Raw genomic sequence first — 25,297 nt, 5'->3', positions numbered from 1 at the left:
GAGACCAGCCTGACCAACATGGTGAAACCCTGTCTCTACTAAAAATACAAAAATTAGCCGGGTGTGGTGGCAGGCACCTGTAATCCCAGCTACTCAGGAAGCTGAGACAGGAGAATCTCTTGAACTTGGGAGGCGGAGGTTGCGATGAACCAAGATCGCACCATTGTACTCCACCTTAGGCAACAGAGTGAGACTCCATCAAAAAAAAAAAAAAAAAAGAAACATTGAAAACCAGTCCAGGGTGACTCTGACATCCAGGGGTCTTGGTCTAGCATTGAACTTGGCAGTGCTTGGGATAATTTCAGCTTGTTAACATGCATGGTTTAGCTCTCAGAGTGTTTTGTTTCATCTTGTTTTCATTCAGGTGCTTTGTTTGAAAATTAATAGCCCTATTTAAAAACAACAGTATTTCCTATGAAAATCCAGATTTCTAACCAGTCTTAAAAAATCTGAAGGTCGATTAAGTCTGTGCCTGAATTTCTCATGGCAGTTATTTCCTAGATCTTAGGTCGCTCAGTCCTCGCCTGTCCCTGTTCCCCAACCCGGCCCCCAACCACATCTCTGTTTTTAATCTCTGCTTTAAATCTCTGCCATTGCTGGTGGGAGTGTCGTTTTGGCTGGCTGTGTGACTCAGTTTACCTACTTATCCACAGCAGGGGGGGAACAAAAGCAAGCAGGTAGCTCCATCTCCTGAGCTTTTAAGAAGTAATCCGGCTGTGTGCAGTGACTCATGCCTGTAATCCCAGCACTTTGGGAGGCCGAGGCGGGTGGATCACCTGAGGTCTGGAGTTCGAGACCAGCCTGGCCGACATGGTGAAACCCCATTTCTACTAAAAATACAAAAATTAGCCGGGTGTGGTGGTGCACACCTATAATCGCAGCTACTTGGGAGGCTGAGGCACAAGAATTGCTTGAACCTGGGAGTCGGAGGTTGCGGTGAGCGGAGATTGCACTCCAGCCTGGGCAACAGAGCAAGACTCTGTCTCAAAAAAAAAAAAAAAAAAGTAACCCTAGAATCCTTGTGTTGTATCATTTTTCTAGATTGAAACTTTGATTTCATTCTGCTATTTATGGATTGTTCCTGCCCTACTCACAGCCTACCTTCTTTACATTAAAAAGGAGGCCCCTTTCTGCAACACCTGAACTCGAAGATGCTCTGGTTGAAGATGCTCTGGTTGAAGGTGCTCTGGAAATTAGCACAGATTAGTTTACTACATTCAGGCCACTAAGTAGAGAGGCCCGGCTGGATGAGTCGGAAGAATCACAGCCACTCTGTATTGTGTTCCTACTAAATGGGCCCTTTTTGTATAGGATCCAAATTTATTTTCACAGCCACTCAATGCAGCTATAAGAATTATTCTCCCCATTTGTCAAGCTTCTGGAGTTTACTTGATTTTTCTGAAGATCACGCACTGGTTAAATGCTAGAATTTGAACCCAAGCTTTTCTGGCCCCAGAGCCACAGGAGCAAGGTAGGACTGTGCAAGGATTCCATGGAGGTGGTTAGTTGTCAGAAGTGGCTCGGATGTTGGTGTTCCCCACCCTTAGGTAGAGAAGGAAAAACCCTTTTTCTTCTCTGGATAGCAGCTAATAGGTGATTTGTGCAAACAAAGTTGTGTCTCAAGAAGGGGTCCCATTGTAAATGTATTAACTTGTCTGTGAATTACTTGTTTCAGCCTAGTCAGGATTTATTCTCTGTGCACTATTTGTCAGGCACTGTGCTAGGAGCTGAGTATAGCGCAAGTTAAAAGCAGGGACTGCGAGGTTACACCTTCTGGTTTAGAATTCTGATCTACTGTGTTGCATTGGATGAGTGACTTCACCTCTCTGAGCTGGTTTCATAATATTATATGAAAATATTACCTATACTCATTTGGTCATTGAGAGGATTAAATGAGATGCTGCATATGCAGCGTTTGGCATAGTAAATGTCTATGACGATAGTGATGTCAATGATTATGTCATTGTTATGATGAGCATAGAACTAAATTGTTGCTGGTAGGAGAAAGAAACAGATGGAGAATGGGCCTGAATTGTGCCTCTAGGTGCCTGAGTACATTTTGTATAATTGATGTGCATCCGTAATTGACAGGTGGTACCCACATGTCGCAGGACAGCATAAAGAAGTCTCAGGCTAAGGAAATGTTACTTACTCCTCCCTCCAAGACCCTAAACCCAAAGGTCTCTTGACAGAATAGCTCACAAATTCCAACTCTTGAGCATGAGTTTCCAGCTGGGATTTTCTCATTTACAGGAAGTTAGGGCAGTAGTTTAGCATTCATGTAATAGTAGAACAAGCCAACGTCCCATTCACTGCCACTTTCCTCTCTGTTAGCTGTGGCCTCACCTGCTGCGTGAATAAACCTACCTGTAGCCCATCATCCGTGGTCCCTCCCAAGTGACCAGAGCTGGGCATGGCTCGGCTCACATTCTTTCACTGGTGGTATGTTAGGGAGAACTCTTTTGGTGGGAAATGACAGAAACCCAGCTCAAACTAATTTAAGGGTAAAGAACATTACCAGATCAGGTAACTAAAACATTAGGGCTGACTTCAGGTATGGCTAAATCAAGCCACGCAAATTATATCATCAAGCCCAGACTTAGTTCTGTTTTTCTGTGTGTTCTTTTAATTTTCTGGCACTGAGTGGGGATTATTGGCAATATATTACCCTCCTTTTATAGATAAGGGAACTGAGACTCAAAAAGGTGAAGTTACTTGGTCAAACTCACAGCACTCGTGCCCAAGTGAGTGTTCAGGGAGTCCAAGCTCATAATTCTCACGTGATGAAGCCTCTCTGTGTTCTAGGTCTGCTTTCTCCCAATGCACTGGTGACTTTGAGGCAGCTACACTGCTTCTCTTGACTTCACTTTCTCCCTTTGAAAAACAAGGGGGTTGAATGAGAAAGTCTCCAAATTTCCTTCCCGTTCTGATATTTCATGTGTCTGGACCAGCCCTGGTAAAAGAGGAAGTGACGGAGGCAGAGATCTTGAAAGACAGAGAGATGGGGAGGAACAAAGGCAAGCAGTGAAATACAGAATAGGCCACAGGGTGCCTCCGTTTTTAATTCCATGTAGCTCCTAATAGCAGTGTTGACCTTCTATCTTCATCTCCAGCCTTGAGCAACCAATTTGGACTTCTGGCTCCCACTGTGAAGAGATGGCATAAAGGCAAACTAGTATTCTAATAGCTGCCAAATTGGTCCTGATTGTTTCTATTGTTAAATGAAGGGGAGGGTTGTGTTCACTGTTTCTCCTTGCTTTCCTCCAAAAGTAAAGTCTCTAGATAGACTGCAAGACAGGTAGCACAACTGTCATTTTCCCAGGCAGCCCCAGCAGGGCTTGCGGAAGCAGGTGCCCGCACATTTACTCTCAGCCTGAATAATCAGGTCTTTGGAAACATCCCTACAAGTCTCTGGCCTTGGCTCAGGGAGCGTCAGAGAAGGTTTTCAAATCTCTGAAACCTGTTCAAGTCTCAGTGTGTGAGGACAGGACTGTTCCAGGGAGCTGGAAAGTGAAAATTGGAGTTTCTCTGGGCCTTTTCCTTCCCTGGTTGATCTAATTTCTCCACTTCATCCAGGGTCACCAGGGCACCCGTGTTAGCCCTGGGACACAGTGTGTGAAGCGCAAGAGCGTAGATGCTGGAATCCAGCCGCCCGGGTTGAAATGCCAGCTCTTCCAGACCACCGCCATGGGATGTCAGCAAATGGCTTTGACTGGCCATGCCTCTATTTCTCCATCTTTATAAAATTCGAATAATGATAATGGGAATGGGGAGATGGAGCATCCTCACTGACCACGGGAAGACCCCGAGCTGGGCACATTCCTGTCCATTTTCTCATTTCACCCTCATTTAGCAGGTGTTACCCCATTTCAGAAATGAATACAGCTGAGATTGGAGAGTCGCTTTACCTTACTCAAGGCCCTACAGCTAGTGAACGACAGAGCTGAGATGGAACCGGGTTCCGTCTGACTTTAAGGCCTGTGTTCTTGTATTACTCCATAGTGACTGCATTTGAGAGGACCTGCAGGTTTATGCTCTTGAGGTGTGCAGATGAAAGAAAATCCTGCTGAATGTAAATAGAAATATCTTTTTGCATGGGTAGGGACAGGTCCTTCCCCTACTTTCTAGGGTCAGCCTTTTCCAAAGTGTGTCCCTGTGCCTCCAGGGACATGGGAGATTCTGTTGGGTCCTTTGTAAGTGGGTATCCTATGAAAGTTAGGTATTGATCTTACGTGTGTCAACAAATTTATAAAATTAGCCATTCCAACCCATGACTTACGGATATTAGGCTTCAAATAAGGCTACCTTGAAAGAAAACAGTTGAAGCTGTTTAAAGTTGGCTTAGAGGCCGGGTGCAGTGGCTCACACCTGTAATCCCAACACCTTGGGAGGCTGATGTAGGAGGATCGCTTAAGGCCAGGAGTTTGAGGCTTGTACCGCTGCACTGCAGCCTGGGTGACAAAGCGAGATCGTGTCTCTAAAAATAATAAAGTTGGCTTAGAGTGGAATATTCAGAGGCCTCTTGTATAGGATACTACATAAAGCACATAACATAGCAGTTAAGAATCCAGGCTCTGGAGCCAGACTGTGAAGTTTCACGGGCCAGCTCTAACGCCCACTCACAGTGTGTGACCGTGGGTAAGTTAGATGAGTTACCTTTGTATCAGTTTTCTCATCTGGAAGATGGGAATGATGATAATCATACCAATCCCATAGAGTTGTTGCACGAATTAATATATGGAAAAGCCCTTGGGGACAGTTAGTTGTGCCTATTAAGTGGATGATGATCATAACAGTGGTGGTGGTAGTGGTGATAATGATGGTGTTGTTGCAGGAGAAAAATCTTGATGATAATATACACATGATTAAGGTGTTACAAAAATGCTCAATAACTCTTATGTTCAACAACTCTCATGTCCACGGGGGACATGGGAAATTCTTTTGGGCCCTTTGTAAGTGGGCATGTGATGAGAGTTAGGTATTGACCTTACGTGTATCGACAGTTTATAAAATTAGCCACTCCAACCCACGAGTTATGGATATCACGCTTAAAATAAGGCGAAGCATAGTAAGAGAAACAGCTGTCATTTCAAATATACGAAAGCCAGGCAGGTAGATTCCAGCCCCAGGTCAGAAGTGGTATAGAGAAGTTTCTCTTCTCCGGTCTGAACCCCATCGGCCAGAGGCAGCACTCTCCTGTTGGAGGCTGGGGTGGCATCTGAGCTGCCTCCCTAGCTCCCCGTTTCTGACATTGAACTCATCATCAGACCCAAACCTCCTTTGATGTATAAACAAGCAAATGTTGAACCAAAAGTTGGCAAATCAGTCGAGAGCCTGGCCAGGAACCTCCTCCAGGCAAATCCACTTTCGGGAGGCCCTTTGGTGCCAGCTTGCTTATTGAGAGAAGAGCTCTCTTTCTGGCTAACTTGTAGCTCCATGATTGATGCGAGGAGATAATTAATATCTCATCTCCAATAGGGAAAGCAGATTGCATTTCTCTTTTGCTTTCCTTAAACCCAACCGATGCGTTCATGACTGTTTGCATGTTCACTTTATTTAATCCAATTATAGCAGCCACGTCAAAATAAAGTCTGGCAGTATGTAGGCACCCACACAAAACTGCACACACATACCGCCCTGGGCCTCAGCCTGTGTGTTTAGGTCATCTTTAGAACTTTTCTTCCTTCCAAACAATACACAAAGAAGTTCGACAAAAGGCTAGACGGGAAGTACACACACAGTGTCATCTCTGAAAGGTAGAGTATGATTTTTATTTTCTTCTTTGCATTTTTTTATGTTCCAAGCCATCTGTGAAGGCTCTGCCTTCCTTTTATAATCAGAAAAAAAGGCAGTAAACAATGTTTTTAAAAATACATGAAATGCGGAAAACCAATTAACCCTCAACAGACCTTTAGACGCTTCGCGGTGCAAGCTGATTCAGAGACGTGAGCCCTGTGAAGAATGTGAGCCACCAAGCGCAGGTACTCCAGCCTCAGGATTCAGGCCACTGACTCGGCATTTCCACTTGAGCTTCTTTTTCTTCCCTCCTTGAATGTCAAACCTAAGTCAGCTTTCTCCACATAGGGCAGCAATAATAACTGGTACATGTGCCACTGATTGTCATAAGCACCTTACAGATATTTACTCTTTCTACAACAACCCCATGACATAAGTGCGATCATTCTCATGCCCATTTTCCAGAAGGGAATACTGAGGCTGGAAAGATTAAATAACACACAGCTCATAGGTGGCGACACAGACTTGAAGCCAAGCAGAGTGACTCCAAAGTCGGGATTCTTTTTATTTTTCTTTTTGAGACAGAGTCTTCCTCCGTCACCCAGGCTGGAGTGCAATCTCAGCTCACTCCAACCTCCACCTCCAAGGTTCAAGCGATTCTCATGCCTCAGTCTCCCAAATAGCTGGGATTATAGGCACATGCCACCATGCCTCGCTAATTTTTGTAGTTTCAGTAGAGGTGGGGTTTCACCATATTGTCCAGGCTGGTCTCAAACTCTTGAGCTCAAGTGATCCGCCTGCCTGGACCTCCCAAAGTGCTGGGATTACAGGCATTAGCCACCACGCCCAGCCTGAAGTCAGGGTGCTTAACCACCATGTTGCACTGACTCCCTCAGGGTGCTGACTTTGGAGTTTCCCTCCATATCCAAGCCACGTGGACTTGTGGGTGGTATGTCCCTTCCACCAATCAGATCAAGTCAGCCACTGTGAAGAGAGGTTGTGAAGCTGAGGACTTCCCTGTAGCTTCTTTTGTCAGACACAGGGCCCTTGCACTTTCAATTTTCTGTCACTCATAAAGGCCTTCCCCATAACTTCTTAGAGGACTGATGCCTTCTCTTTGAGCTCGCATGCCACCTGCTCCTCAGTGAAGCCTTCCTCAATGATCTCCACTAATTAAGTCCCTGTCTCTTTATTTTCTACCATGACCCCCATATTTGTTCCTATATAGCATGTAATTGTATATTTGTGTTTCATATTTCTCGATGTCTACTTACTTATTAGAACTTTGTGGCTAGAGTGTGGAATGCAGAGCCTGACTACTACGGCTTGAATCCCCTCCTTGCCACTCACCAGCTGTGTGGATATTGGGAAATTTACTTAACCTTTCTGTGTCTCTGTTCCTTCATTTGTAAAATGAGCCCTCATGGGGCTGCAGTGAATTCTAAACAAAAGAATATATATTAAGGGCATAGAACAGAGCCTAGAATGTAGTATATGCTCAATAAATGGTAGCTGTTATTATTTAGGCTTTTTGTCTCACCTAAAAGAGAGAGAAGGGCAGGGGTGATGGCCATCTTATTTAGAACCATTTTCTCAGTGCATAGAGCAGGGCCTGGAATATCGAAGGTGCTCTCTAGTGCTGCTAAAAGAATGAAGTCTCCAGGCCTTCTTGATCTTCCAGCTACTGTAGGATAGAGAGGCATGACAGTTGACTCCAGTTCAGACCAGGAAGCGGCACAGCCTACCCTGGGCCTGAGAGAGATGGCTAGCAGGGGCCCTGTGGAACTGCCAAACTTCAAAATCAGTGAGCTCAATCCTCGCGAGCTCATCCAGAGCTTGGACAGAATTAGAAGGATGGCCAAGACACTCGTCACCTTCATGCCACAACCATGGCTATGGCACAACAAAAATGAGGGCTTCTGTCCTTGGTGCTGAAATATCATTGCTCTGCCAAACAAAAGGATTTCTTCTTAGCCGTGGAGGTGTCCTATGTACCTGTCTACCAAATCCCAGAAGAGAGAAGAGGACAGATAGAAATTCACCGTGATAAAGGAAAAAAACATAAAGCATCACAATGAACATCATGGAGCCCTTACTATGTGCTAAGCACTGTGCTAAGCCCTCCGTGTATACAAGCTCATTTGAATCATCACACCAGCTCTATGAATTAGGTATTGTGATCACCGTTTCCCCTGTGAGAAACCAAAGTGCCACATGATTAAAGTTGTCCAAGGTTAGTAGAATACACAAGACTTGGGCCAAGTAATCTGGCTCCAGGTCTCAAAATCTTGCCCCTGCATCCCAATAGAATAATATTTAGCTGCGACTTTGTGCCAATAGAGAAAAATCTCAGGCAGGTAAACTGCCCATTCCTCAGAGCCTAGGAAGAGATGTGTGAGCCTGTTCACATAGCTGACTGATTTCATGCGTTGTGGCTATGATTTATTCCATGACTTTATTTTTTAACTAAAATCGTGACGTTGTACTTACGCTGAAAGACTAATCTAGATTCAATGACAGATTACCAGACAGGAAAACAGAAAAAGGAAGATTTTGTTTTTTCTAGGCAATATGACTTTGGATGTATCATTTGTACTTTCGGTCTCAGGCTTTTTTTTTTTTTTTTTTTTTTTTTTTAATTTGTAGCATTAGCTGTATTAGCTGCTTGCGAAGATTCCTTCTTGCTCAAACATGCTGTAAACTGGAAGAGCAGAGCTATTCCTTGTAAAACTTAAAGTGGAACAGCTTAATTTTGGAATAATTCCACACTCGATGAATATGCCAAGATTGTAGCCAGTGAATTAACTGAATTGAGAAACTTCTTTATCATCCACCTTTTCTGACATTATTTCCAAAAGCCATAGATGGTTTTTTTTTTAACTGACTTCTCCCATGGGGGAGAATCAGGACTCCTTCCCACCCTCTGTCTAGTTAACTGTGATGGTCAGCTGAGTAGATTTGGTCCCTGGGATGTCCCAATAGGATGATATATAGCTGTGACTTTTTCCCATAGTGTGCTAATAGGTAAAAATATCAGGAAGGTAAACTGCCCCTTCCTCAGAGCCTAGGAAGTAAAGCTGAATGTAAATGATTTCATATCTGACCTCAGGTAGAAGACAGATGTCTTCTAGCGGTCTGGCAGAATGATTCTTCCAAAGCCAACAATAAGCCCTTTTCTTTTGATTCTCTCTCATTTCTGGGCATTGTCTCTTTCAAGCATTAGAAGATCACAGATCTGTTGTTTCTTTCTTTTTGGTGGGACTATGGTGAATCAGGGCATCAAAGATGGCAGAGTTTAAGAGCTTGCAGTGGATCCAGCTAGACCTGCATTTAAATTCAAGACTTCTGGCTGTGTGACCTTGGGAAAGTTATGTAACTTTTCTGAGCTTCAATTTTCTTTTCTGTTACATGTGTGTTAGAAGGATCTGATACCTAGTTAACAAATGTCTGTGACTTCCTGAATGCCCAACAGGTGTGGCTGTTACCCTTCCCTTTGTTCACTTATTCAGTAAATATTTATCAAGCACCAGTTGTACAGTAGGCACCGATCTAAGCAGTATGGATACAGCAGTGAACAAAAATAGACAAAAATTTCTGCCGTCTTACATCTATTGAGCGGAAATGGACAACAGACTAAATAAATATCTTGTACATTGTGTTAGAAAGTGAAAAGTCCTGTGGAGAAATACAAAGCATGAGAGGAGGATGGAGGATGCCAGGTTTGGGGGAGGGATGGTTGAGTCGGTTCATTGCTTGGGTGAACAGCGCTTACTAAACACTTTGCAAGGCCCTCTGAGAAGCATCATCCATCACACTTTTGCAGCTGATTCAGGAGGCTGTCAAGACAGGTATCAGGGGGCTCATCTTACAGATGAAGAAACTGGCATTCAGAGAGGTTAAGCCAGCCCCACACCTCACAGCCTGCGAACGCAGAGGCAGGATTAGTACCTGGATCACCAGTGTCTGTTTGCTGTAGTGTCACCTGTTGCCCCAGTTGCCCCAGGTAACCTACTCAATGGGAAATGAAGAGGAAGAGCGCATCACTGGGCACCTTTTGTATATTGCGCTTATTGTTACATATCTGCACTCCATGCCTCAGGTGAGAGAGCCGTGCGCCACTTGTCGGTGAGCCATATTTTATAAAAAGTCACCCAGGTGTTCACTGACTTACCTTGCCTTCCAATTTTACCTTTTCAAGTTACGGTAAAGAAAGGGAAGAAAAAATGCAAATCCCTGCCCAAACAGCTGATGCCTCTCCCCTGGTAGATAGCCAGTTGCTGGGCCTCTGCCACCATCTCCTAGTCCAAGACTAAGTCCCCGTTCACCCCTCAGACTCCAGAAACTCTTCTGAGACCTCGGGAATTAGCTGTCTCCGTTTACTCTTAGTTAACCAAAGCATGCATTTGCAGCATATCCGTTTTTGAATGCAGTAAATACAGCAACCCATCTCCCAATCCCATGAATATTTCATTTTGGAGATGACTGCATAAATATTGTATTTGAATATTATGGTCTGGGACATCACATTAAAATTGCAAGACGATGCTATTATCCCATATAATGGAACATGAAATTAAAAACCTGGTGCATGGAAAGAAAAATTTTGCTAGTCCTCTCACCTGTATTTCTTGTCTCTTTCTCTCTCTCACGGTTAATCTGGTAACCATGTAAGTTTGAATACAAATTATCTAAAATTGAAAGTTTCAAGCATGGTTAAGTGCACCGACTGGACATTTTTGTATAATTAGCACTAGCCAGGTTCAAGGCAGGGTTTTATTTTCCTAAACTCAGGGACTTCCTTTAATGGCCCAGTGAGCGCTCGGTTACATTTTAGTGGGTTAATACTGTGAGTATTACGAAAAATCTTCGCTGAGTTCCTCCCCAGTAAGAACATGACTTTGCTAATGAGCTTGGATTATCTGTCTTCCGTTGTCTGTCTGACCCCTATAGGGATTTAACTTTACAACCCAGACGTAGCCCAACTTTGTAATTTACCAAGAGGGAAACTGAGACTCAGAGAGGACTCCTCTCCAGCAAGAACATGGCTTTGCTAATAAGCTGAGATTTTGCATGTGGAAAGATATGTTAGAGAAAGAGCGAGACCTGTGACATTGGACACCTGGGTATTTTGGTTGGTTCTGCCCTTATGTTGAGTCCTCTGTGTGTCCTTAGAAAAGTTGCCAGTCTTCTCCAGGCTCCCATGTATCCATATGAGATGTATTGTTTGCCCCACACCCTTCTGAGTATAACAAAGTGACTTACAGAATGTCAAAGCTGGAGAGTACCTTGGGAATTACCTAACCCAGTATCATTATGACTGGACCGGTGGCTTATGGACTGTATTCATCCTAGAGAGATGTTTTATTTAACCAGAGACACTTTTTTATTTTAAAGGAATGGAAGTGCATTTCAGAATGTGTGTCCTTCACTGCTCTGCTAATTTCATCACTCCTTGTTTTTTCATACCCAGGCTGCTTCACACGCTTCCATTATCTGTCTGACCCCCCTGTAGGGATCTAACTTGACAACCCAGATCTACACCAACTTTGTATTTTACCAAGGAACAAACTGAAACTCAAGAGAGGACTCCTTAACATTTTGAGGTCACCCAGCTGGTGACAGGTAAAGCCACACTGCCCCGTAGATGAAAGGCACATTTCAGCCAAATTAAGTCTGTTCCCTGCCAGCATCATCGTCATCGCCGTTTCATTACACCGTCATCCATTTTGTGATGACTTAGATGTGTTATGCCATTATCTTCCATAGTAGCCAATGTCCAGAGGTGGGTTTTCCGCTCATGCAGAAAAGAAAGTGCTAAGAATGTAGGTTTACTAATGAAGCTTGAAGTCATTCCCTTGAGTAGATGTCAGTGGATTTGTGGGAAGCCCAGTGAGGGGGGAGTTCTTTCTGGAATTCAGCTTGACTAACAAGGCAGGACCATCTTCAGCTTCCAAACCCTGAAGTCTCCTCATCACAGTAGACTTTTCTTGAGCAGTTGACCTGCACTGTCCTAGGACCTGGAAGGGAGGCACAAAGTCTGAAGCCAAGGTGTGTTGTAGTGAGAACCAAGGCTATCTGCGAGGAGACAGGTGACTCCGGTCTGAAGACAGAGTAATGAGGTCTGTTGTAGAAATGCAGACAGCTCTAGAACTCTAAGCAGACTGGCTTAGTGGAAGAGGAGGCATTTTTGTGCCATAGCCCTGGCTACCTGCCCTGTCTCGAGCCTGAGAACCTCCCCACACATCATGGTTGTGACGAAGTTGAAATCATTCAGGCATGTATTAGGAGTTTTTCAAACGCAAGTGAGGAATCTCATCTCAAAAATGCCTTTAAATACGTTACACACAAGTCTGGGAGAGGGTCAGGCACAGTGAGATCCAGAATCACAAGTGAACCCATCAAGCCCTTGGCACTGTGTCTTTCTGTCTCCTATTTCCAGTTTGCTGCATTGTCAGACAACCTATATATTCATGGTGATAAGATGGCTACCAGCAGCCCTAGGCTCACATCCTCCGTGCCAGAAATCTCATAGAAAAGCCCCTCCTTCTCAGTAACTCCAGCAACAATCCAAGACCTAGTCTCAGACCCAGCTTGCATTGATGGCCCATCCCTGAACTGATTTATGGAGGCCAGACAGTTGGGATGCTCTAATCCATCCTGGGTCATGTTCCCACCCCTGGTGCTACAGGGAGGATACAAACCCAAGTAAACTGAGAGTTAAGGATGAGTCCAAAGTCAAGCAAAATGTGGTTCCCAGGGAAATCATAAATGGATGCTGAGCAGGCAAAAACAAGGCATGGAGCACCGACATCTGCTGCAGCATGGATGAACCTGGAAAACATTATGCCAAGCAAAAGATGCAGACACAAAAGACCATATATTGTATGACTGCCTTTATATGAACTATCTAGAATTGGTAAATCCATAGAGGCAGGAGACAGACCGATGGTTACCAGGGGCTAGCCTGAATGGGGAGTGGCTGCATAATGTGTATGGGGTTTTCTTTTGGGGGCTGATGAAATGTTTTGAAGCTAGGCAGGGGTGACAGTTGGATAGCATTGTTAATGAACTAATTCCACTAAACTGTACACCTTAAAATGCTTAATTTTAAATCACTGCTGTCCTAACAGGGCCCCTGGTCCCCCTCCAGTCTGCATGGAGCCTGCATGGAATAGGCACTTGGTGCCGCCTGTAGGAATCCACACAGTGCCTTTGTGGAAAATAGAAAAGGCAGCTCTTCCTCAAGACACTTAGATCCCATTGATCATAAAATCATTTCTTGGTCTCTCGTTGTTTTACATTGTGTGGACGTCAGCCTTATTAAAAACGTATGACCTTCCCAGTCTGTCATCTGCCCAGAGCAATCTCCCAATGAAGCCAAACTGGTCTGCTCCTCAGGCCGCTGATTAGTCTGTTTTCTGTGTAGAATGTCCATTTTCTCTCCTCCTTGCAGCCCTCCCAGCCTGACTCAGGCCCTGCCTCATCCGTGACACCATTCCTGACCACCAACCAAGTCCACAGCATGCTGGCTTTTCAGCCTTGCTCTAGTCCCCATTTTTCCAGAAGTTCCTCAAAACTCATTTAACCTATGGTTACATGTGCCTGTGTCACATTTGCGCAGTGAGACTGTGAATTCCTACAATATAAAGCCTGTTGTTTATAGTGTTTCCTGTCTTCCACTGTACCCACCACGAGGCTGGGAGTGTGGTAGGTGCTGGACATGCGTTTGCTTATTGATGGATTGAGTATCTATCCATTCTGCGAATACTCACTAAGCATTTACTGTGTGCCAGGCACATAGTGATAAGCAAAAACAAGAACCACCCTAGCTACCTGAAACTTACAGTCTACTGGAAAGGGTAGACAGTAATCACAGAAATGTGCTATGGCAAGTTGCTAAGTTCATACACATGTAAAACAGGGTTAATAAAAGTACTGTCTGTGGGGTTTTCATGAAAGTTAAAGTAGATAATCCACATAAAGCCCTTGGAATGATAATGCTCATATGTTTTCATTGCCATGGTGATGGTGGTAGTGATAATGGGGATGAAGATGGTGGTGATACTGAAATCGGTGATGATGGTTGTGATGGTGGTGATGATGACGGTGATGGTGATGACAGTGGTGATAATGAAAATGGTGATGATGGTAGTAATGACGATGGTGGTAGTGACAGTGATGATAATGAAAATGGTGATGATTGTAATGGCAATGATGGTGGAAGAAATCACAGTGTTGTAAGACTAAGGACTGCGAGAGTAACTTTCGGTCTGCAATGTGATCGATGAATTGAAGTTCACTCGGGGGAGAGGAAGAGGACGATCATTCCCAGCACATACAGAATCCATGACCAGAAGGCATGTGTGTAAGGAAGCTGTGGTGGTGTGGAGAAGCATTCATACGATAGAGTTATTTATAAGGGCTTGAAAAATCCAGAGTCCTGGTCATGTGTAAGGGCTAGCAGGCTCAAGGAGCAGAAAGATCCCTGGGTTCAACTCTAGACTGTAAGCTCCCATCTAAATAGCTTCTTGGGAGCAGAGATCATCCTTACTTCTCATTGACCCCCACCATGAGCCAGCACAGTACCTGACACATAATATGTGAAAATGGTGATAGTGGTGGTGATGATGAAGATGGAGATGATGATGATGGTGGCAGTAACAGTGATGATAATGAAAATGGTGATGATGGTAATGGCAATGATGATTATGTGTGCAATGAATGCTAACTGCTAATGGACTGAGCATTTGGGTCAAAAGGCTTGGTTCTAGCTCCGTCTACCCTTCCGACACGCCCGTGTCACCAGCTCTGGGACCTGAACAGCTTTGGTTTCTGCATCTACAAAATAGGAAATGCCAACTCTGCCCAGCTTGCCTTGCAAAATTCCAAACAAGATGATTATATGTATATAGTTCCTAAAGTAGGAGTTATTAATCTAGGGTTCATGGGAAAAATTCAGGAGAGGTTTGTGACTTTGGATGAGAAGAAAATGGTATCTTTTTTAGTGAAATTTCAACTGAAATCTAGCTAAATGTAGGTAACAAATCACAGTAGTGTTAGCAGTAACTGACTCAGTCACCAGTAGGAATCATCTATTTTCCTAGCACATTATAGTTGGTGCAGATACCTCTAAATATCATTTATGCTCACCACTACTTCAAAATTACAGGAGGTAGGCCGGGCGTGGTGGCTCACACCTGTAACCCCAGCACTTTGGGAGGCCAAGGTGGGTGGTTCACCTCAGGTCAGGAGTTCAAGACCAGCCAGGCCAACATGGTGAAACCCCATCTCTACTAAAAAGCCAAAAAAAAAAAAAATTAGCTGGGTGAGGTGGCACGTGCCTGTAATCCCAGCTACTCGGAAGGCTGAGGCAGGAGAATCACTTGAACCCAGGAAGTGAAGGTTGTGGTGAGCCAAGATCACGCCACTGCACTCCAACCTGAGCTACAGAGTGAGACCCTGACTCAAAAAAAAAAAATATATATATATATATATACACGTATATATATGTGTATATATATATACGTATATATATATATCATACATTCAGTGTTTTGAAATGTATTTTGTAATCCAGGCCCCATGCAGTAGCTCACACCTATAATCCCAGCGCTTTGAGAGGCCAAGGCAGGAGGATCGCTTGAGGCCAAGTTTTACGCCAGCCTAAGCAACATCGTGAGACCCCGTCTCTACAAAAAATTTAAGCAGCAGCCAGACATGGTGGTGCATGCCTGTAATCCCAGTGCTTTGGGGACCTGAAGCCAGAAATTCACGACCAATCTAGACAACATAGTGAGATCCCATCTCTACAAAAATAACTTTCAAAATCAGTTCTATCTACTCAGGAGCCTGAGGCAGGAGGGTCACCTGAGCCCAGGAGTTTGAGGCTGCGGGGAGCTAGGATCACACCAGTGCTCTCCAGCCTAGGCAACAGAACATGACCCTGTCTCAAAAAATTAAAATTTAAAAAATGTTGTAATCCTGTATATTATGTGTGAGTCAAGAAGCACAGGCATTACTATATATCAGAACTTTGGTGGGTTTTTATTATTCACTGTTTCATAACTCTGTATATTTTATTGTATGCATCGAAGAGCACTGTTCTGAGATAAGGATCCATAGTCTGCATTCACTAAACTGCCAAGGCCTCTATGGCATAAGGAGATTATTGCCAAAGTTCTCTAGAGAAGGAGTAGCTGTAGGAGATCATCATTGTCATCTGACTGTGCTGGGTAAATCCCCTGGGCTCTCTAAGCCTCAGTGCCCTCATATGGAAATTGGGGGTCAAATAGTACCTGCCTCATAGGGAGAAATACAGTGACGTGCCTCACTTGTGGGGATCAAGTGATAAACTCCACGCAGAGCCCTCGCTCAGTGCCTGGCACACAGCAGGCACTCAAAAAATGCCGTCATCGCTATGATTGTGTTGTTTTGTTTGGACTCTGGCTGGAGTTCTGTCTTTCAGGACACCTCTGGGCTAAGGGCAGCTTTCTCTCTCCCAGGTTCATTCGGAAGCAGGGCCTGGATCGGCTCTTCCTGGAGTGCGACGCTCACATGTGGCGCCTGGGAGATCGGCGGATCCCAGAGGGCATCGCCGTGGATGGTGGCTCGGACTGGTTCCTGCTGAACCGGAAGTTTGTAGAGTATGTGACGTTCTCCACAGACGATCTGGTGACCAAGATGAAACAGTTCTACTCCTACACCCTGCTTCCTGCCGAGGTGAGTATCTGGGAAAAAATTCCCAAGAAAGGTAGGGGCTTGTTCTAGCCTTTGTGGCAAAGCAGATGCTGAATTTTTGGCAAAGAGATTCTGGGTCCACCTACATTGTCCTCTACACATCCAGACATCCTTGCTGTCTTAGCAGGGTCCCTGATCTCCCTCCAGTCTGCACAGAGGCTGCGTGGAGTAGACACACGGTGCCACCACCAGCAGTCCACACAGTCTTTGTGCAAAATAGAAAAGGCAGCTCTTCCTCAAGATACTTGGCTTTCATTGGTCATAAAAATCACACGATATACAGATTTTGTTAGAACAAGAATCTTACTGCTATTTTCCAGAAAACTGTTATTTAAAAAACCCTTCTGATATCCACAATGCTGACGGTACCCCTAAAAGGTATGTAGCACATAACCTGCACAACTGTAAATGCTGACCCTTTCAGGACATACCCACATTGACTTTTCTTTTTTTTGTTTGAGACAGAGTCTCCCTCTGTCACCCAGGCCGGAGTGCAGTGGCTCAATCTCTGCTCACTGCAACCTCCACCTCCCAGGTTCAAGCAGTTCTGCTGCCTCAGCCTCCCGAGTAGCTGGGATTACAGGTGCCCACCACCACACCCAGCTAATGTTTGTATTTTTAGTAGAGACAGGGTTTTGCCATGTGGGCCAGGCGGGTCTTGAACTCCTGGCCTCAAGTGATCCTCCTACCTCAGCCTCCCAAATTGCTGGGATTGCAGGCATGAGCCACCATGCCCGGCCCCCACATCAACTTTTGACACATCCTTCACAGTGACCAATCGTGCAATGACCACCTTTTTACACCAAGCATCCCTTTTCTCATGTTGAATATTGCCCTATCGTTCCCTGAAGAAAAGGGTGTTGGTTTCATGAGTCATACTCCATTAATCCAGAGTATTCTAAAACAGCCCCATCTAGAAGTGGGGAGGGGATCCAGTTCTGAAGGATTGCCACTAACATTCCCATAGCTGCCTGCTGGTCAGAGCTGGGCTGAGGGATTCCAGATTCCTCTTCCTGACCTCCAGGTTGATTGCATCCTCATTTCCAATCCAGCTTGAGAAAAGTGCAGAGCTGGTTCCATTTCTGTTGCATCTATGGCATTTCTCATGAATGGTCCCTTGTTCCTTCCTTGGACCACATAGGCTACGTGTGTTTCTGCAGGCCAGACACCCAGCACATCTCTTGCCTGTGTCTAGGGCAGTGCCAGGCTCCGGGGAGGGCTGACTGCGTCCTGGTCACCCAGAGGGATGATGAGCTTGTCATCACTGGGCCAGGTTTTACTATTCTGCACACATGTTAAGTAATCAGCTTTTAATCCTATTTCAGCAAAAATCACCTCTTCTCTCAATTCTGATAACCTCCTCATCCATTATCTTGCAGGGAATTTCTGTATCATTATGAAAGGACACAGGGCAATTGGTGATTGGGTACTTTCCCCACTGCTTGATGGAGAATATATGCCTCACTGGGCTTGAAGGCAATTCGAGCTTAAAATCCAGGTTCATGGGCATGCCATTTACCGTCACAGAAAGGTCAGCAGGGGGTGGTGGGTGGAGCCTCATTTACCCACCCATCCATTTAGAAGAGATTGTTTGGGAGTTTGGCTATTTTTAATCAAGACATCACCTCAATCCTGGTGACCAAAGCTCCGTGTGTGCTTCCTCTGCCCCTCCCTGGCCCCAGCACACACAAGCACATGTACTCCAGGGTCTCTGTTCAGTCCCACCTCCTGCATCTCTGCCTTCCCTCCATTCTCCCAGACCACTTCAAGAGGACTGGTTTAGGGACTGGTTTAGAAGATATCAGAAGACCGTACCCATAAACTTATAAGAGGCAGACACAGATTCCCCAACAGCTTCCCTTAGGGAGAGAGAACAGGGAGGAGGTATATTCGCCTGGGACTGTCATAAAACAGTGTTGAAATATTATAAGAAATATTATAAAAATCTTTCTGTCACTCTCTGGCAATCTCTCAAGTACTCCAGTGATTGTTTGTTTCTCCTCTAGTTTTTCTTTTCAGATCCAACATGGCCTCTTAGATCCCTTAAAAAGGTTGGCCAAGAGTCTTGGGGTTAGGGAGAATATATGGCACCTGGTTCAGTACCATGGACAGCAAGCAGCCCCACCTACTCCCTTCCCTATGTTGCAGTCCTGCAATGCAGGAAGCCCTGGGTCTATTGCAACCATCAATTTGGTCTCCCTGCCCCGGGGTGAAATTCCAGATCACTAGTCTTTGTTAGCCAACTATTTCAGACTTGAATCCCTTTGATTTCACATAATCTGTTGGACAGAGCATCCACCTGCACTCTGAGTTGGACCACATGGGCAGCTGACCTCAAATGCATGCAGAGAACATAAGAGTCCCTTGAATGTCGGGTAGTTGTGTTACGCATTTTTGCATCGCTATGAGGGAATATCTGAGGCTTGGTAATTTATAAAGAAAAGTTTATTTGGCTTGTGGTTCTGCAAGCTGTACAGAAAGCGGCCCAGCTTCTTTAAAACAACCAGTTCTTACATGAACTCAGAGCAAGAGTTCACCCTTTCCCACCCCAGTCCCTTTGTGGGAGGCTGGGAGAGGTCTCAGGCTAGGCCCCTCTCTCCCTTGCAGTCCTTCTTCCATACGGTCCTGGAGAACAGCCCCCACTGCGACACCATGGTGGACAACAACCTGCGCATCACCAACTGGAATCGCAAGCTGGGCTGCAAGTGCCAGTACAAGCACATCGTGGACTGGTGCGGCTGCTCCCCCAATGACTTCAAGCCACAGGACTTCCACCGCTTCCAGGTGAGACTTTCTCCTGGCCTGCCAACCTCCTAAATGATGCCTTTCCAACAAACCTCTGCAGAAATCCAAGGCCAGACCTGCAGATCATCTTACCACATGGTGGCCAAACCTGGCTGTTGATAAATAACAGTAACAGCAACAATAGCCAATGTTTATTGAACACTTAACTCTAGGTCAGGGCTGTTCTAACCACATTGACTCATTAACCCAAAAGCAACTGACCTTTCATATTATTATTCCATTTTAGGGATATGAAAACTGAGGCACGGAAAGGTTAAAAAAAAAATTTCCAAAGGCCATATGCATGTCATCCTCTCTTTATTGCCTTTTCGTCAGAATCTCCCAGAATATTTAAATTTATACCCAGGAATATGCTTTTAAGTATATCTAGGGCAGAGCTTTTCAACCTCAGAACTCTTGCCATTGTGGCCAGATGATCCTGTTAGGAGGTGCTGTCCCATGCCTGGGTGGGATGTTTAGCAGCACCTCTGGTTGAGAACCACTGATCTCCAGTGATATCGATGACTTTGTATTTTCAATGAATTGTACTTTTCTGAGGAGCAGCCAGGTTTGGAAACCATTGTGTTCTGTGTACTTGAAAGAGTAACAAGAGGTAGAACATTATTCCCTTTACAGCTGTCTCTGGGCAGCCTAACAATTTACTGTTCTGGGGAAGGGCAGAGCAGGAGGGTGGGGAATGGTCATCCACTTACCATGAGCCCTGAGAGTGGCCCCAAGATGGGCACCCCTTCCTGCTCTGCTCCCTCCAAGCCAGGATGGTGGCTTCGTCCTCTACCCCTCCCCACACCTAGCAGCAGAGAGCACAAATATGAATGCCCCTAAATGGTTCAACGAATCACTCTGAGGTCACTAGAGCCACCGTGTAGAGATGGTATGCTACTTCCCAAACCACTGACACAGGGAAGGCAGGGACACCGTGCCAAGCTCATAGCCGAGGTGCCCCTGATGTGTGACTGGGATGCTGTTCATGTTTGATCTTCTCTGTGCCAGGCTGTGTGGTCATTGGGTTTACTGGGGCAGACGTCACTTTTATTGTTCAGGTAGGGAAACTGAGGCATGGAGGGGTGTTCCAAGAGGGGTTTCTTCCAGTAGTCCCTGCTGCCTTCCTGGTTTTGTGCCTGTATGAGTGCGGGGTACGCTGCAGGTTTTATCTGTCATTCGTATTCGCCTCAAGGTTCCCACCCAGCAGCTCCAGCCACCTTAAGCTAGCAGACAGGGAGCTGCTTAAACACACATCTTCCCTGCAGAAAGGATCTGCTGAGCAGAAAGAGGGTTGCAGGGGAATGTTTGTTTGACCTAGTCACTGAATTCCCACCTTTGGAGAGGACCTGTCCCTCACTGTCCTAATCGCAGAGAATCTTCACTTGGAGCACAGAACCTCCGTGTGGTGATTCCCGGAGCCCCACACTCCCCCAGGCACCAGCATTTGTATCCTAGCCCGGCATCCAGGGGACATTGGAGCCTCTGATGAAGACTGCTTCATGTGCTCACAGCAAGCGAAGATTAAGAGTATTCCCAAGAGCTAGAGTGAAGACACTGCTGCCTGTAAGGAACTCAGAGTTCTTGAACTTGGAGAGAAAGAATAATAAATATAGCAACATGCCCTTTTAGAAGATCCAGCTATGGTCAGAATCGCAGGCAGAGAAAGGAGTTTATCCTGCCCCCGAGGCCAGTCCTCTGCCCCTACATGGGTTCCTGGCAACCAGGGGCTAGTGATAATAATCAAATATCAGCCTACACTGTGTGCTAGACACTATGCTAGCAACCCATTTTAAGGATGCTGAGGCCTGGAGAGTTTGAGTGACTTCACCTGCACAGCTAGACAGTAGCCAAATGAGGATTTGAACTCAGGTGGTCTAACTCTCCACCGTGCTACTGTGAAAGGAACCCACCACAGAGAGGTTTCCTGAAGCAGATTGGCGATGAGATGTTTAGAATAACACCAAGGGTACGAAGTTGCCTCAATCCTGGAGTGATGCAGTAGAGAAAGCTTAGATTTTGGAGTCATGCATTTGGAGTGTGAGTCTGTACCCTACTGCTTTGCCTCTCTGAGCTCAGTTTTCTCATCTGTAAAATGGGAATCTTAATACCTGCCTTGCCAAATTATGTGGAAAATGAGAGGCACTGATATAAGTGCACTGCCCTGAATATTGTGTGTGGTCAGTAGTTATTGCTGCTATTAATCTACCACCATGAAAACAGGGCTGGACCCACATTTAGGTCAATAACAAACACTAGACTGTAATAAGCTCCTCCAGGGAGAGGCCTGTTTTATTTGTTTCTGCAGCCCTGCACAAGGGGTCAGCAAACTCTAGCCCTGGGGGCCACAGTCAGCCCACTGCCTGCTTCCGTAAATGAAGTTTTATTGGAACACAGCCATACCCATTTATTTAGTTTCTTGTCTGTGGCTGCTTTTATGCTGTAAAAGCAGAGTTGAGTGGTTTCAAAGCTATTTTCAATATTTACTGTCTGGCCTTTTACTGAATATAAAGTATAAAACCTCATAGATTACAGGTGCTTAGTATTTCTTTAACCCTCGACCCTGACTCTTCATCCCATCTCTGCCAAGGACTTGCTGTGTGTTCTCAGGTAAGTCTCTTACTGTCTCTGGGCCTGTTTCCTTGAGAGTTTGAATGATAATCACCTGGGATTTTTTTTTTATGTTTTAGCTACACTTCAGAGCTATTGACTCAGTAGGTCCTTTTACTTTGAGACAGAGTCTTGCTCTGTAACCCAGGCTGGAGTGGAATGGAACAATCTTGGCTCACTGCAACCTCTGCCTCATGAGTTCAAGTGATTCTCCTGTCTCAGCCTCCTGAGTAGCTGGGACTACAGGTGTGTGCGCCTGGCCTGGAATCTGAATTTTTCAAAGTCCCAGAGATTCTGATCCCTTGTGAGTCTGCAAGTTGGCTGAAATACCAAAGAGGCAATAGGGCATGGTGGAGACTGCAGTGAGCAAAAAAATCTAGGTGCTGTCTAAAGGAACAGCTGCCATTCAGCTTTAACCAGTTGTTACCACATGGTGTATAGACCTGGGGTTGCCAGATCTATTGTTGTTTAAAGAGAAGCCAAAAGAGTTTCTGTGAACTCTTTCATGTTTTAAATATGGCCAGCTAAAATACATATTTGCCCTAGATTACTAGCCTGTGACCTCTACCTAAATGAGGTCTGAGATCCATCCCAGCTATTACCATCTAAAATTTAGTTCATTTAACAGACATCTAAATGATGCTTATTGCTTTAGATGCTCTGCACAGACTAACTCATTTAACCCTCCTCACACCCTTATTATAACCCATTCTACAGATGTTGAAACTGAGAACACAGAAGTGCAGAAAGTGTCATGGATCCAGCAGAGCTTTGCTTCTAACCACAGGATATGCCTGCAGGTTCCCCCCACCCCCAGCACTTGCTGATTTGGTTTTTCTTTTTTTAATTCCATGAGTACAGCAGACAGCCCGGCCTACCTTCTTTGCCCGCAAGTTCGAAGCTGTGGTGAATCAGGAAATCATTGGGCAGCTGGACTATTACCTGTACGGGAACTACCCTGCAGGTACCCCGGGCCTCCGCTCTTACTGGGAGAATGTCTATGACGAGCCTGATGGCATCCACAGCCTGAGCGACGTGACACTCACCTTGTACCACTCCTTTGCCCGCCTGGGTCTTCGACGGGCCGAGACATCCCTGCACACGGATGGGGAGAACAGCTGCCGGTGAGTCCTATATGGGATGCAGGGAGGGGAGCTGAGAAGCAGGAGGAGGCTCAGGGTGCAGAGGGGGGGCCCTTCCTCCTCTTTAGGGATCTGCAGTGCAATGCCACCCTATGCTTTCTGTCTTCCTTTGCCCAAAATTCATCTAACGCCACCCTCCTAGCGTGCATGGCATTTCCAATGCAAGCCATTGCCACACTTTGAGCTTTACTTTCTCAGATACCAGATACCCTATGTACCCAATGATTTTACTCATTCTTCATGCTACGTATATATACACTTTAGAAGGAAGCTTTATGTCACCATACCATATGAAGCATTTGTCTTAAGTGGAAGGTAGCCACGAATATACAAAACTTTTTTTGATGGAAAATGTCAAAGATGTACAACATAGAACAGTGGAACCCCATGTTCCCATCACCCAGCCCCGACAATTTCCAACTCAGGGCTGATCTTGTTTCATCTGTTTCATTTTCATCTTCACCCACCTTCCGCCTCCTCCCAGATCAGTTTGAAGTCAATCCCAGACATCCTATCATTTCAGCCATCAATATTTTAATAATGTATCTCTGAAAAATAACTCTTTGAAACACATTCACCATAATGTCATCACACCTAAAAATATCACAAAGAAAATTAATAGGCAGAACTATTGTTGAAACTTCTCAGCCACCCCTTACAATCGTCTCACCTACCACTACCTGCCGACACTTCAGGAAAGAGCATTCTAGAAGATGTGGAAAGAAGAGGGGGAGGTAGGAAAATAATTCAACATAATCCCTTCTCCTCCCGTCTCTTTCCCTAAGCCAGCCAAGGCTGTCATGTTGTGTACCCTTTCTTTTGTTCTGAAGCAATATGCGTTTTGGATATTTACATAATTGCACCAAGAATTGGGTATCCTGTTTTCTTCCCTTGGCATTATACTCTTAGCCCCCATTTCTCCACAATGCTCTGTAGCTTCCGCAACGATAATGATTCTTTTTAATGCCTCTAGTATTCCACTGAGCAGAAGTTCTAGAGTTTGCTTAATCCGGCCCTTCACTGTTGCCATTGTCAGTAATGTGCCATTGTAAACAATGTTCTGATGAATATCTTTTCGCAGAAATCCCTTTTTTTCCCATTCTCTTTTCTGATTATTTCCTTAATCACTCTCCTTCTTTTTCTTGTTCGTTTAAACAACCTAGCATCTTCAGTTTCTGACGGGGCTCGGGGGAAGAATGTTCACTGACTGTCTGAAAACACAGCCAGGTTTCCCGCCTGGTGTCTTGTCCCTGGCCAGCAAGGTTTCTGCAGGATTGTGACACTGTCCCATCACCTCCTCCCATCCCTCGGCTTCTCTCTCCGTAAAGTTTCTGATGTAGTTTAAAGGGAGACTAGTGTTGGTTAGGAATCTAGGACCTGCAGTTTAAACTCTGATTACAGGCTATTGACCTTGCGCATTCATCTCTCTGGGCTTCGGTTTCCTCATCTGTGAAATGAGTAGTACTCACCGTCTTTGTATCATAAGATGTTGTGAAGTTTAAAGGAGATAATCATCAAAAACTACCTAATGAGTTATACAGTGTTAATCCTTTATATTTGAGACAGTCTTGCTCTGTCACCGTAGCGGGAGTGCAGTGGTTCGATCTCTGGCTCACTGCAACCTCCACCTCCCAGGTTCAAGCAATTCTTCTGCCTCAGCCTCCCAAGTAGCTGAGACTGTAGGCACATGCCACAACACCCGGCTACTTTTTGTAGTTTTAGTAGAGACAGAACTTCACCATGTTGGCCAGGCTGGTCTCGAACTCCTGACCTCAGGTGGTCCGCCCGCCTTGGCCTCCCTAACTGCTCAGGGGTTCAGGTCATTGCTGGTATCTTAGTTGCCAGTTGCCATTACAGTGCAGCCAACAGTGAACCTACTGTGTGTGATGGTAACAACTCCTCGTTCTCCCCCTGTGCTTTTCTTTGCTCACTGCCTCCCACTGCACAGTCAGTCTTTCTCGAGTCAACAAAGCCATCCAAGGACCACCTCCTCTATGACACTTATTAAAATAGCTCACCCCACGCCCACCATCTCCCAAGCTGAAAGTGGTTCAGGGACTTCACCTTCATGTGTGGTATCTTGGGGGGAGTCTCTCTCCCCGCTGCTAGTCTGGAAGCAGAATCCCTGCATGTATCCCCAGTACACAGTGCAGCGCCTGACACTTGGAAGGCAAATGTCGTTCCATAATAATGACAGTCGCAGGCTTCCTAGAATGTATAAGGTAAATGATCTTACAGGAAATTCCAAAAGACACCCCCAATTTATCTAGGGTTGTTGAAAGTTTCTC

At 45.3% G+C, this 25,297-nt stretch overlaps 1 protein-coding gene across 1 annotated transcript in view; it reads left to right on the top strand.

Moving 5' to 3' along the window:
* The window catches only part of XYLT1 (xylosyltransferase I), a 197,955-nt gene that overhangs the window by 147,606 nt on the left and 25,052 nt on the right, over positions 1 to 25,297 (top strand). The window contains exons 7-9 of the mRNA XM_011991189.1: positions 16,239 to 16,455; positions 19,081 to 19,257; positions 22,729 to 22,991. Coding sequence (XP_011846579.1) covers positions 16,239 to 16,455; positions 19,081 to 19,257; positions 22,729 to 22,991 — 657 coding nt within the window. The remainder of the gene's footprint in view (positions 1 to 16,238; positions 16,456 to 19,080; positions 19,258 to 22,728; positions 22,992 to 25,297) is intronic.

Source organism: Mandrillus leucophaeus, unplaced genomic scaffold, assembly GCF_000951045.1.
Source record: "Mandrillus leucophaeus isolate KB7577 unplaced genomic scaffold, Mleu.le_1.0 Scaffold390, whole genome shotgun sequence".
Lineage (NCBI taxonomy): Eukaryota > Metazoa > Chordata > Mammalia > Primates > Cercopithecidae > Mandrillus > Mandrillus leucophaeus.
The sequence above is the reverse complement of the archived record's forward strand: the minus strand, read 5'-3'. Positions and strand labels throughout refer to the sequence as shown.